This window comes from Poecilia reticulata, chromosome 5, assembly GCF_904066995.2.
Source record: "Poecilia reticulata chromosome 5, P_reticulata-male-v2, whole genome shotgun sequence".
Lineage (NCBI taxonomy): Eukaryota > Metazoa > Chordata > Actinopteri > Cyprinodontiformes > Poeciliidae > Poecilia > Poecilia reticulata.
In genome coordinates this window covers 19641515-19656394 of record NC_088834.1, presented here as the reverse complement: position 1 = coordinate 19656394, position 14880 = coordinate 19641515, and the positions used below count along the sequence as shown (strand labels likewise).

Genomic DNA, 14880 nt, shown 5'->3' with positions numbered 1-14880 from the left:
AACAAACCTTCCTAATTCTTAACATTTGGGTTAGCTCCAATCACCAATCCCGATGAGCCCTCCGAGTGAGACATCTTACTCTGTTACCACGTCTCTGCTTGCTTTCTCGCGCTTATCTCCGAGCCCGGGGAGCTCATTAACATAAAATGTGTGTCAGTAGGGCAGCGCGAGCTCACATGCCATGCGCACATGCTGTAGAGCTTCTAAGCAGCATTCCAATGTCGAACGAGCCCAATGCGCCGTATCCACGCGGGACCGTGGGCCAATGAAACAGTGGGAAAGAGTAAAATGAGTTGCGGGGTAGGGAGGTAAGGGGGGATGTTTTCACAGAGCGTGACGGTGAGAGAGAAAGAGAGAGAAAGAGAGAGAGAGAGAGAGAGAGCGCTCTTGATTCCCATCAACAAACAAGCAGGGACTGAAAGAAAGAGAGAGAGAGAAAGAGAGAGAGAGATGACGAAGAAAGCGGGTCACATTTCTCAGGCACCTGAAAACGTGCCGCTTATTTTAGGACGCGTGTTGCTTATTGATGAGAGGGGGAGTGTTTAATCTACTTCCACTCTGATGGCGTGTTAATGGTGACTGTACATGGCAAGCAGCTGAACGCGCTGGGATCTCTGTTATGTAGAGAACACCCCTCACACAGTCACATCCTGACACCAATACAGACGGACCAGCATCTCATCATCCTGGATCAATGAGGCATCTCAACTGAGCTCATTCTCATTATATATAGTGTTTGGTTTTTTTAACAGAAATATTTATTTTTAATATTTACTTCAACGTCGGCTGGGCTTTTTTTTTTCTCTGCCCATGTGGGTCTGAGCTCCGGGATAGGACACTGTGTACATATGCTTCTGCAGCTCCTGAGTCTCTCTCACTTGTGTTCACGAAACTCCTGAGTGACAAGCAGCGGAAAGCGGCGCAGCGGTAAAAGTCTACAATTATTCCACTTGGAAGCGAGAATCGACGAGAGAACATGGAGAATAGTCCTGGTGGTAAGTGAGATTTAAATGTGTTTCGTTTGACGGATCATCTGTTTTGTAAATCTGTTTTTTGAGTGAGAGCATCGCAGCAAATAGTTGTTTTCACTATGTTTAAGTTACCCTTCCATTTCATTTATGAATGATTTTATGTTTATTCTTTCGTGTTTTAATGGATTTTTAAAAAAAATATATTTTAACTGTATGATTTAGCAAGAAGCAACCCAAATATGTTTGCACTTGCACGCTTCATAATTTCTTTGCATTTTGAGTGGTATTCAGCTGTATTCAGCGTTGTTGCAAAGCGGTAGAGACAGCGCAGTGACAGAGGGAAGTCCTCCTGCCAATTTTTTTTTTCTTGGACTTCCGATCTCTCTCCACGTAAACAAACTCACGTGAAGCGCGACCCAAAAAACCCACCCACTCTGACCGAGACCGTTCTCCTTCCACACTATCCCACTTATCTGAGTAGTTTGGCTCACATGATATTTACTGTCATATATTAATAAAAGCACGTGCTCGGTGAGCAGATAGGTGTTTATTTTAAGAGGGGATTTGACCCCCTATACTAGCAGGGGCGTAACTATAGGGGGGCCGATGGGAGGTGATGATTCATGATTTTGAAGAGAGTATTGTGTGCATATATATATATATATATATATATATATATATATATATATATATATATATATATATATATATATTTAGAGAACTTGCATTGTGTGAGACGAGAGTAAGATTTCTACACTGTCATTTTTCAGAATGAAAAAATACATAACTAAATGTTTTTTTATGGAATAATATATTTTTAGTTTTTAGAAACTTTCATTATATTTATTCAATTTAAGACAATTAATCAATACAGCATCATTTTATTTATGTCTATTTGAATATCCTTATTATTTATTAAATACTTTTTTGATTTATGTCAATATGCTTTCTCTTTTGATATAGGATCCTAAATTTAGCTAAAAAAATAAAGTAATTTAAAATTTTTGATTTACAGAGTAGGTTTTCATCTATAATTACATTTTTATACAAACTTTCACTATTTATGTCAATATCCTATATTTATAGTTTTTTTATTTTTATTGGATTTTTATCTACATTTATGCTCATATCCACATTTATTTGCTAATTTTTGTCAATATATTTTTTCATTTTAGTATATTTTAAAATCATGGATACTAATATATTGAATTAGCTCATTTGGGGGAAAATATGTACTTTATATTTACTAATCAGACTCAATCTTTAGCTTTCACCACATCAATATACTGAAACAAGTATATTTTTAAAGCTTTTGGCTTTGAGATTATTAGCAGCCCCCATCTGGCCACCCGTTACAAATCTTTCTGGGTGTGCCCCTGTTTTGAAATAATTGTAAGACATGGAGCAGGTATAAAGAGCTTTACATTTTAAATAGGAACATGCATTTTTTTCCCCCCGATTTAATCCCTTTATTCCTCTTTTCCTCTCTCCCCCTTTTCACGCACGTAAGAAATCAAGAGCGTGTGGGAACATTCAGGGCCACTGGGTCAAAACATTTTTACATGCGCAAAAATGTTCCATTTCTACATCAGCTGAGGAGTAAACAGGCAGCTCTGCCAAGGTTCGTCCTGAATCACCGCCTAAATGTAGCGAGATGAGGATGATGATGATGAATGAGCAGATCATGCGTTGCCCATAAGCGGAGCGTGCCAGTCGATATCAGTCAGTTTACTGGGATAAACTGGGGATACTGTTACAGCTGTTAAATGCGGCATTAGCGTGCATTAGAAGTGGGCTGACATCGATTCAGCTGTAGCACCATTTATTAGCGAGTCTTGACAGCTGCTCAGAATTGAATCAGGCTGCCTGTAATGTCTCCTGCGCGCTGACATGCTGGAACCTAGAAACGCAATATTCCTCGCTAATGTCTCTGGTATTAATCTCCACGCAAATATCACAAAGTCCTTGAACCGTCGCGAAGCTGCGAACCACACGCCTGACTTTTAATACACAGCCTCCCTGCCTCGCCTCTAGTTGACTTCACGTGGAGCCAGCCTCGGCAGACACGTGCCGCACATGGTCTCCCCCCCCCCCCCCTCAACCACCGCCTCCTCCCGCCCTTCCTCTGCCGCGCGCAAGCTGCTCGCGCTCTCAGCTCGCGCGCAGGGAATTCCTGTGTGTTTTGCTGATAGATTGGTCAGTGGGTCAGAGGGGTACTGCAGCCTTCCCAGTCTGCCGTGTGTTACTGGGCCGCTACCAGTTTGATGGCCGCTCTTCGTGGAAGTAAGGAGAGTTGGGTTTCAGTCTTGACACACTGAATAAAATCGTGAAAGGACATATTAACCCAGATATAGCTCAACAGACAACCGCCATTTATGTTTCAATACGACACATTCAATGCAAAAATGAAACCGCAACCAAAGTAGGCTATAGAAAAAAACAGCACAACTATAGGCCTATCTGATAACACAGAGGTAGTTGTGTCATATTCTTGTTAGAATATAACAGTGCCATATATTGGTTTGCTGATCAAATTATTTAGCCTTTAATGATAGTTTCCATAAAGAAAATGCACTTTAAAAAAAAGTGATACCATTTATTAAGGGAATAAAACTATTCAAATCAGCCTGGCCCCATGTGAAGAAATAATTACCTCCTTAACCTAAAAGCTGTTTGTGCCACTGTTGGCAGCTGCTGCTTCTGTCAAGCATTTTGTAGTAATTATTCCACTTAACCTAAGTCATGAGCTGAAGGTCATGAACTGACGGGCTGACGTTCTGCTTCAGGATATTCTGACAGAAAGCAGGTTGGATTTCTTTAGACTGAACCATAATATGTTGCCTTTTCCGGTATTTAGATCTACTTCACGCCGTCAGACTGTGGCAGCTCTTTTTTTCCAACAGGTCTGGCAGCAATTAGACCTGGATACGGGTAGTGAAATTAAAATAAACAAACGTGGTTGATTACAGGTATTTTATGATTTAACAGTTATTCAGGTTGACTAAGTAGTGCTAATTTTCTAAAAATGAGTGAAATTATCCTTTACTAAATCATTAGCTTCAATAGTTGCAGCTACAGTCGCATTTTATTACAGGACTCACATTGTACTATACAGCTAACAAGCACCGGGCGCAACTGAGAGATAATTTTTCTTTAAGCAACGATGAAGCCCTAATGCCACGCCCAGGACTGTGCTGCCCTGGGCAGTGAGCCATGTTACCCATATCACAAAATGCCATTTGTTTTCTAAGTTCAATTCAACTCAGGTCAGTGTATTTTATAAATCACCAATTTACAGCAAATGTCAATTATCAAGGGATCTTTAATAACAAGTAGCTGGAAGGAGGAAAGTTCATCCTTTTTTTCGACAGCCACAGTTTTAATCCTGTAGAGCAATTAAATTTCACCTTAAGCACACGGATGTGCCATCATGAACATGTTATTATTTTGTCAACTTTTTTACCATTTAACATGTTTTCAGAGATTAACAGGATTTTCTGAGCTCAGCTGTCAAACTGTATTTATCAATGAGTGTTTCAGTGAATGATTCCTGCTCTGTGTACAAGCCGTAGGTGGTTTTTTTGTTTGTTTTTTTTACAGCTTTGCTGGTTGATGATTAGACTGAATAACTACAAAGCATGTGGGTGGTGTAGAGGTTGGCTGACTAAACTCTGAGTTAGGTTGCATTTCTGTAGAAGAGGAATGAGAAGTATGACTGTAATCTGAAGGTTTTGTTGTTTTATCTGAACAAAAGGTGACTCTTTGAGCTGACAGAAGGGACTCCTGAAAAACGTAGATCGCCTCTTCATAAAAAAAAATTGTGACGAGTTGTGATGAGTTCCTACAATAACAAGCCGAAGAAACACAACACCAGATTTAGTTCTTCACAAATAAATGTGTGGCTCATTCACTTTAAAGCAAGATTAAAAAAAATAAAAAATTTCAGTCGTAGAAGATCTTTTGAAATGTTATTGTGTTGAAGAGGGGGGAAAAAACAGGCTGATGTCCGCTGAGGGCTATCGCCTGGATCGCCCTTCCTCACGTGACGGTGGGGCCAGCTGTTTCACGTGGAGCGAAGCTTAGCAACCATGCAAAAAAGGGCCTGGCTAGAGAAGTGAAAGGGGGCATCTCCCACCCCAACATGACTTGTGGGCGGATGTTTGTACAGTTTGGCTCCCACACTCGGGGGTGGGTCCTCGTCATGGAGAGAAGTTATGAAGGTGGGGCATTAAAGGAAACTGTTTATGCCGTGTTTCCTAAAAACAGCTCACATGTTGTTACCTGTGTCTGCGTCTGGCACCCGTTCAAGTCCTGCAGTTCACTCTGTCACCCAGTCACATCGCATTCAAGGAAGCAGTCAGAACGTGGAATGTTTTTACTCTGGGTGGGAGGGAACGGGAATTTAAAATGTGGGAGTGGCGCGCTTGTGTGCAAACAAGACATGACCCTTAGATCGGCTAACCTCCATATAACTTTATTATTGCCACGCACAACAAAAACAATGAGGTGTGCAGGCAAACATCTGCGTCTGATGCCAAAGCTGCTGCCACACATGAGGCGGCAAGCCCAAAGCACCTCACGTGGGAACTCCACTTGGAGCTAAACAGAAATGTTGCACGTGATCCCGAAGGGAAAGAAAACACAAGAGACTTGCAGAGAATTGCATTGCTGATCGGGGTGTTGCCTCTTCAGATAAGTTACTCCAGACATCTCCTGTTTCCCAGTCTGGGTTTCAGTAACCCGTTTAGCAGCACAGTGCAGATTTCTGTTTTGAGCGATGCTTCAAACCTGTCCAACATGTTTCCAAAGCGTGAGTCACGGCCGCCAGTCAACCTTAAGAAGGACTGCTTTGAGGAATAATGTGAAAAGTCTCTTTACATGTTTATACGCCTGTTTTACTGCTGAGTAATCCAGCAGTTAAAACGGAGCGTAAACAGAAATATTTGCATGCAGTGTTTTTTTCTGTATTTCATTTATAGTACAGTTTAAAATGAAAAGTAGGTTAAAAGTAAAAGTAGGTCTACGCCAAGTTCACTTTAGGTCTCGCTCTTGCTCACAACTGGGTGCATCAAAATCGATGGTTAGGCTTTTGAAGTGATGTAAATAATCAAAACCAAACAGATTTTGTGTGCATTAGGAAAATATTTGTCACAATTAAATAATACTGTGCCGTTTTATGGAGCCTTAAAATGTGTACCGCAAGTTTTCAAGGAAGGTGTCAACTGTTTCAAAGAAATATTCACAACTAAAGTGATGTGAAGGATTATATCTGGGGAGTCCCTATGTGTCCACCTCTCATTGAAACCCAGCTGCAACAGAGAAATAAACAGAATTAATTACAAATGTATTTCCTTTAAATTTATATCAATATGTTTTATTTCTCTTATGTCAAAATGATTTAGTATGTGCATCGTGTGGAAAAGTAGGTGCAGTTTAACATGCCTGATCCGACCTAATAATACATCAAGACAATAAAGTGAGCACCTTTTCAAACACATTTTATAAAAAAAAAAATTGTATCACATTTGCTACGTTAACTGTTTGTGGTTATATAATAATCTTAACCACAAAGCATCATATTATTTAATCCATCCAGCAGGTTTTTAAGGAAATAACTAAAAGCGTGACAAAGTTTATTCTACCTGCATCAAAACCAAACACTTGGTGAGACAGGACAAGTGTTTGTTTTTTTAAAACATATCCTTCTAATCCAGCTGTAAAAATAAATGAGCACAAACAAAAATAGGAACAAATGTCTGTATATTTTTAATTTGCCACTCGGTTTTTTTAATTCCCTGATAGATTTTTTTAATGCTTCCAGGTTAACATGAGGACACAAAAACAGCCGTGATGCCTCCGCACATTTTGTCATGGCTGTTTTATGAGCGTATAAGGTGGCTGTGTCCTCACTTTCCTCCCTCGCTCTCTGTAATCACAGCATTATAAGCCTCCTCTATTCCAAACGTGATCTGCCCCGGCGCTTGTCATGCTGCTGCTGCTGCTGTTGTTGTCTACACGGGACTGCGCAAAGAGCCTTGTGAGCCAGGCGGGAACTGTGTCAAGAGTCCATGTGAGCTCCTGGTCAGGTGGCTGGCGGATAGATGGGTTTGCATGCCCAGAGCTAAAGGGAGGGAGGGAGAGAGGGAGGACAGAGAGGATGGGAGGGTGCAGGAGGGAGGAAAAAAAAAAAAAGAGAGAAAAAAAAAAAGAGGGAGTGCAGAAAAGACTCGTCTCTGAAAGCAAGCTGGCAGGGAGCGAGCTGCACGTGAGGGGCCGTCTTTCATCCTGCGGGGGAAGAATGCCGTCTGCGAAACAAAGCAGGCGTCAGGGCGGGGCGGAAGGGGGTGGAGGAGGGCGAGGGTGTGTGTGTGGGGGGGGGTAACAGGGCATTTCCGATCTGATGTGACATCCATAAACAAAGGCTCCGTTTATGAGCATCTGAGGCTGCAGTCACTAACGTGTTGTGACTTTCTGTCATTGTGTGATACGACACTATGCGTATATATTTACTCCACAAGCCTCTCTTTTTAAAATGCGATGTGACATCCTGGAGGCTACTTTATCAACAGTAAAAAAAAAAAAAGATCTTGAAGCTCTTCAACCGAGAGAGATGCACTGTTGAGCGTGTGTGTCAGCTATGAGATAAAGATCTTAGGATCATCACATTTCATTTCACGAGATCGCTCTTTTAACGATCATTGTTTGAGAGGTTCTTCTAGTTCACACGACACAGATTGTTTTTCATGCTTTAATGGTCCTGTCATTCTGGTTTGACACCTTGGGACTCCTTTTCTCAAATATCCAGATCAGACTAGTTGTTACTGTAGTGTGACAGGGTTTTTTTTTTTTTTTTACTATTATTCTGAAATATTCATTGGATCAGATTTCAAGCTGTTCCAACACGGTCGCAGTGTTGTTTGCGCTCCCTGAACGTCTGCCAAGAGAGCTCTGCGCGTCAAAGGAGAGCATTGCTGAACTTCTCGCACTCTCACCTACATGGTGTGTGTGAGCAGTGACCCAGATAAACACTGAGGGGGTCAAACTAAGTTTCCAACTCCATGTGCTCCCCTCCTCCAGGTGGCGTCATCCTGTACGCCGGCTCATCCGGCAGTGCCAGCCCGAGTCCTGGAAGCCCGTCCAGCGGATACCAGACCCAGTCGCCGTCCTCCCACTCTCAGCCCTCGTCCCCGGAGGGGGTCTCCTTCCAGGAGATCGGGGTGCTGAAGCAGAGACGCAACCATGGCAGAGGAACCGTTTCCCCCAAAAGGGTCTTTCAGTTCCCGGAAGTGAGCAATGCTCCCGTCGCTCACATTACCACGGCGTCGTCGGCGACCTACAGCCACGCCACAGCTGCCAAACGGTCCTGCAGTTTCACCGGGACGTTCACCAGTGAGTTCTCGCATTTCCACTCCTCCGGTTCTCGTTGCTCGCCTCGTCACTGTCTGCGGTTTGTCATTGTTCGTCTTTCCTCTGTCTGACGTTGAATTTGTTTTTGTTTGCAGAGACTGGGGGAATGGTGCTGTTATGCAAGGTGTGTGGGGACATCGCGTCCGGCTTCCACTATGGTGTCCACGCCTGCGAGGGCTGCAAGGTACGACGAGAAGCGAGACGCCCCGCTGCCCGTTTGAGCTACAAGAATTCAAGGTGTCCTCGAAAGTATTTGTTCTCACTCTTTTTGTGTTCTGTCTCCAGGGGTTCTTCAGACGCAGCATTCAGCAGAACATCCACTACAAGATGTGCGTGAAGAACGAGAACTGTCTCATCATGCGCATGAACCGTAACCGGTGCCAGCACTGTCGCTTCAAGAAGTGTCTCTCTGTGGGCATGTCCCGAGATGGTGAGCGACATGGTCTATTTTTAAATTATATCCCTCTACCATAATTTTTTATGTACATTTGTTGGCATTTCATGAGATCACATGTAGAAATGGAAAAAAATAATAATAAGGGGAGATTACTACGTCATGATGCGTACCTTGCAGGTTTTTGTTTGCAATGGATTTTTAATATCACAAATTGTTTTCCTTTCACTTCACAAAAATATGCAGCACTTTGTAACAGCCTATCACATGAAAGGCCAATAATGTTGATTGAAGTTTGGGCTGTAATGTGAGAAAATCTTCTAAAGTTTATGAGGTATTAATACTTTTGCAAGTACACATGTGGAAACTATGAGGTCAGATAACACGGTTGGTGTTGCGTTGTTGTTGATCTTCCATGTTTTAATGAAAACAAGCCAGATTCTGTCTTCCCCCCTTTTTTCCCTCCATTGTCCTCCTTTTGTCCTCTCCTTCCTCTCCTCACTCCTCTCTGATTTATGGCGAGAGGAGCTTTAGTGTCCCTGTCGTCTCCAGTTTTGCTCAAACAGCGAAAAAGAGAGTTTACTTTTTAAAACTGGGACACAAAGCAGCTGATTACCGCCCTCGTGGTCAGCATGATTTACAGTCTTTGCGGGCAATCATCTGCGACATATTGTTATCCTGTCTTGTTAATCATTAAACCGTCCATAGCTTACCTATAGAATAATGTATAACTCCTTTGAAACTGCCCTTCTGCATTTTTTCCCACTGCAACACTTCAGTCCTTTGGGGAATAGCTAAACTAGGTGATGATAAATCATTTTTTTTTTTTTCTGGAGCAAATATTTTTAGTTGACCCAAAAAAAAGAGCCAAAGCAAGAAAATCTGCTAATTTATCAAACTGCAACCTGACCAAGCTGTATTTATATCCATATTTTTATTTTAACTATGCACACTCTAATGAGGAAAAGCTGCTTTTATTCACATTTTTAGCCCACTTTAGCCCACCTCTGACCTTTTGTCCTTTCAGCCAATCACACCTGCCCCCTTGTCTTCAACCCTCATTCACGTTGTCACCTCACTAATGACACCAGGTTCAATGTTTTTGACCCAGTGACCTACTTTCACAGAGTAGCTCATCTGAAAGACGAAAACAGGGAGAAAATGTGCAGAGGGGGCGAGGGCGGAGACTATAAATAGGACAGCCAGTGAAGGTGCACCACTGACAGAGGGGGAGGGGAGCGCTGCAAAAGGCAAAGAGGAGAACGAGACGGGCAGACGTGAAGGTTTCTCAATCTGTGGTGCAACAGCTGTGATGGAGTGAAGGACCGCCGATCAGGAATATGTTCAGGATAGTGCTCGAGTTTCAGATTTAGGATGCATTTATTTATCGCTAAGCAGCATTATGTGTACATTTCCAACCTCGTATCAGTTGTGTGTGAATATTTTGGAGACCTCTGCCCCCCTAAAAGAGTTTAGATGTTTACTATCGATTGTGATACAAAGGGGGAAGATAAAAATAAATAAATCGATTAAATATATCCAGTGTTTGAATACCATTTTTTTGTTTTGTCAATACCATCCACTGAACATTCCCATCTCTTCAGATGATAATTTAACATATAATTATACTTTTTTTTACCAGGCTTTCAGAGGGTAAATTCATTAGTTATAGAGGCTACCGCTGTAATATTATGGGCTGCATCAGTTTATGCTAACAGAAGACGCTTTGTCTTGTTTTCTTCCTCCTCAGCGGTGCGTTTTGGGCGTATTCCCAAGCGGGAGAAGCAGAGACTAATGGATGAGATGCAGAGCTACATGAACAGTCTCAACGGACCGGAGATGGAGGTGCCGCCTCCCTCCGACGGCCCCTGCAGTCCGCTCCACCAGACCAACACCGGATCCTGTTCTCTACCGCAGTCTTACCCCAGCGAAGAGAAGCCACTCAAAACGGCGGCAGGCAGCAGCAGCTGCCTGGGAACTCCGTCTTTCCAGAGCGGAATGGTGCAGGAAGCCGGCCCGTCCGTTCAGCAGAACCTGAACCCAGCGCAGTACAGGGTTCAGGTGGAGCAGCAAAATGTCTCGACCAGCTACCATCTGGCTGCCAACTTCCCAGCTTCTCCCTGCAGCAGTGCAAGCTCCACAAGCACAAATGTCGGCAACGCCAACTACTCCTTCTCCTCCAATCAGAACCAATGTCCAGTTAGTGGCAGCTTATCGTCTCAGACCTTCGCCAGTCATGGGGTCATGCCAGATAGAGATAACCAGAACCCAACATCCTGCCCCTGGAAGCTGAACGGAGGCGCCAAAGTGCTTGTGAGTCTCATTTTTTTTTTCGTGCTGGTTAAATCAATAAAAATCAGTTCAGGGTCAATCGAATATTACTATTCCTAATACTCGTCTGTTTTCTGCTTTCTGCAGGCGTGCCCTCTCAATTCGTGTCCCGTGGCTCCGGCCAGTCGCTCCAGCCAGGAGGTGTGGGAGTCGTTCTCCCAGTGCTTCACCCCGGCTGTTAAAGAAGTGGTGGAGTTTGCGAAGAGCATCCCAGGCTTCCAAATGCTGAGCCAGCACGACCAGGTCATGCTGCTCAAATCTGGCACTTTCCAGGTACGTCCACCTGCGTTAACGCCCCCGAGTCTGTCCTCCGGTTCCCTTCGCACCGTCCATTCTGGTGCTGACCGGGTCGTCTTCTGTCCACAGGTTCTTATGGTGAGGTTCTGCTCCTTGTTCGAACCCAAAGAGAGGACGGTGACCTTTCTTAACGGACAAACGTACTCGCTGGCGTCGCTGAGGGCTCTGGGTATGGGCTCCCTGCTCGACGCCATGTTTGACTTCAGCGAGAAGCTGGGATCTCTGGGCTTGGAACAAGACGAGATGGCTCTTTTCATGGCAGTTGTTCTGGTGTCTGCTGGTACGTTAGAGATGCTTGCATGACTACAAGCGCTTTGTAAATTCTAAAAAGGGATGCCTCAGTCAGGTTTTCCTTTAGTTTGTATGATTCCAGTCCAGCTCTAAATTGTGAGTTTTAATAATCATCGATAACTATATTAAACATTAACATTTGAGTTAGCGTTTTGAACTAATTTACTCAAATAAATTAGCATTTCAATATAAAGATCCTCAATAAACCAGCACTTTGTTCCTGGTGACAGTGTTTTTGTGCAGAGCAGTTTGCTGAGGCGCTAGTCTAATACTAGCATGTAAACTCTTTAATTTGACACAACTTTGATCTTTTAGCTGCTATCATATTTTGTTGTTGATCGTTTGCACAAAACATAAAAAAAAAGGTTGTTTTTGTGCTTCAGAAGCGTACTGCTCTGCTTTGAACGTCGTACTTTTTAACAAGCGATGTGTCAGCTGCTTTCTACTCTCCTTACTCTGAAAGTTGATACAGACAGAAACGTCATCGCCGAAGGTGGAAAACGTACAGATATTTTGCTATTTATGAACATATTTGCAAACTATTCAGAAAAAGATTTTTTTTTTAAATGAGACATAAAGTTCAGGTTTGATGGAGCCAACATAAACTTTTGCAGACAGTGTTTAAGGAATTGAGCTTGGTGATCAGCACCTCTTCAGATACTTGAGACCTGATCGGGACATCCCTTATAAAAACGCATTTTCACAGACTTAATGTTTCTTTCTTCTCTTTTTTTTCCCCCCCCCAGACCGCTCCGGTATTGTAGAGGTGGGAGCAGTGGAGCAGCTGCAGGAAAACCTCATAAAGGCTCTGCGTTCGCTCATCACCAGTCGCCGGCCGGATGACGGCACGCTCTTCCCGAAGTTGCTGCTGCGCCTGCCGGACCTGCGCACACTGAACAATCAGCACTCGGAGAAGCTATTAGCTTTCCGCATAGACCCATAAGTTAACGTTTCATGGCAGAGTCACGAGGTTATCCGCTTCCGGGGTCCTCTCTGCTCTCCGTGTGAGCCTGGGTTGCCAGATTGAGCACGGTGGCCTCTGCATGACGGACAGCTGTTTCAGGAGCCGTGCCAAGTTTAACCCTGGGGGGGGCGAGGAGTGGAAAAACACCGGAGAACATCAGCACAACAGGAGGTGAAGGCTCCTCAACTTTAGAGCTTCCAGCTGGACTGCCAAGAAGAAACAGACTGTATTCTTCCATGAGTTTCTTCGAGTCGGTGTCAAACCGTCACCTTTCCCCTCGCTCGGCTTCTGGTTTTTATCAGAAGCAAACTTTTTCTACCGAAGACCAAAAGGAAAGAAGAAGAAGAAAAAAAAAGGACAGAGCTTGTTGTTGCTCATGCGTCTGTGTTCTCCTGTCCCAGCTCATAAAGCTAACAAGAAGAAAGCACACACTTTTGAGATAAAAAAACATTTGCCAATACAAACTTCTTATTATGCTCTTCCCATGTATAAAAAAAATGTATCTGAATATAAAGTTTGTCCTAGCAAAGACCATTTCTAACATCCAGTTAGAAGCGCTGTTTGTGCTTGCCCATGTCGAAATGAAATAAGCTATTTTCACATGTCATGTGGGAAATCTTTACTGAAATCATCCATTTGTGATCGAGATATGTTTGATATTTTTAAGGAATGAGTTGTATTTATACACGCTATAAATATTGGTCATTTTAGACCACTTTTGAATGGATATATGTATATGTTAAGGTGTTCTGTTGTACATTTTGTACAGAACTTGTAGTTGCTTCATTGCTAGATGCAGATAGATGTATATGTAAAATTGAACTATTGAAAGCTGCCAGATTGCTTTATAGAGGACTCCCATCATGTGCTTCGAGGTTATAGCTTTTATTTGGAGAGATGCACCTGAAATAAATGTATCGTCACTGACATCATCAGCTTATGTATATTTTGTAAATGTCTATAGTCGCGGCATAGAGAACCACTATTAAAAAATATTATATAGCATTTCTCTTTGTGCTTGTCGTCTTTTCCCTCTGATGCAGAGACATACCCATAGATCTGTAGCCTAGCAACTGAGCCAATCAGCCAATCGTGCTTCAGATCTGACAGTCATTAGGTTTTCCTTTTTTTTTTTTTGTTGTCCCCTCTAAAAGGGAGACATCACCTGATCTTTAAGTGTGCTAGCAATACCAGGTCAACTCAAAGATGTCATATTTCTTTAATTACAAGTCAGAATGTGACGTACAAATAGCGCACAGGAACATTTTGTAGAGAGGAGGAAAGGACCACAAATAAACGGATTAATGGAAAACTCATATGCCAGTGAAATGCCAGTTGCGCTGCAGGTTAATTAGGGACTCAAATGTCTTCATGGCGTTCATGATGCGAATAGACTGACCATGAAACGGCGAGAAGAGAAGCTTGCGTAGCTTCAGAACAGAATGTCCTCTCACTGGAAATGTTTAGGGACAGTTTCCATAAACAGCAACTCTGCCCTCCAGAAGCCCTATTAATGACTCACTGGCATTAACTTTTTTTTTTTAAATGCATGGGTAGGAAATGACTAACCTCTTAAGTAGTATACCATCAGATACATGCACGCATTTCTACAGAAAGCAGATTGACAGTCTCATTAGGGGAATGTCACCTGACTGCACCAAACTTTAGCATTTAAGTAATCCAAGTACCAGAATCAGTCAGTGATTGGAGAAGAAACATGGATTGGAGAAGAAAAAAAAAAAGTTTTAGAAGTAATACAGTTCTTAATGTGAATGATGAACATTCCTTAATGTAATGGAAAACAGACAGGCGCTATTACAAGTACTATTTTATATTCCAATTTCTGCATTAGAGCACATTACTGGTGATCTTCAGCAGTGATAAGCTGATATATTTTAGGTCTTCATCTGCCACCTGCTGGACAGGACCGGAATAGAAAAAACACGTTTCAGATTTAGATTCAGTCATTTTAATTCTGGTGCAGGAGATTCATATAATAACACAATTTATTGCAACAGCAGCGCTTTATTTTCTGATGTACCGCACATTTTTTATGTGTGTGAATAAATAAAGTTTGACTCAAGTAATATGTTATACTAAACATATTTAGGTCCAAGGGGAAGTGCCTAACTTCAGCTTTATTACATCCATTTGGTTTTAGTTGCATCCGGTTCGGTTTAATTCTTGACATTTCAGTTCATTATTTCAGTTCATGCCATTTCTAC

At 42.6% G+C, this 14880-nt stretch overlaps 1 protein-coding gene across 1 annotated transcript; it reads left to right on the top strand.

Annotated features, from left to right (window-relative positions):
- Positions 1-211: 211 nt before the first annotated feature.
- Positions 212-13105, top strand: LOC103465341 (nuclear receptor subfamily 1 group D member 2-like). Its single transcript, XM_008410066.2, has 8 exons — positions 212-995; positions 8049-8360; positions 8474-8562; positions 8664-8808; positions 10523-11085; positions 11191-11376; positions 11470-11680; positions 12438-13105. Exons 1-8 carry the CDS (start codon positions 977-979, stop codon positions 12632-12634), a joined length of 1722 nt encoding a protein of 573 aa, XP_008408288.1. The 5' UTR covers positions 212-976; the 3' UTR covers positions 12635-13105.
- Positions 13106-14880: the final 1775 nt, after the last annotated feature.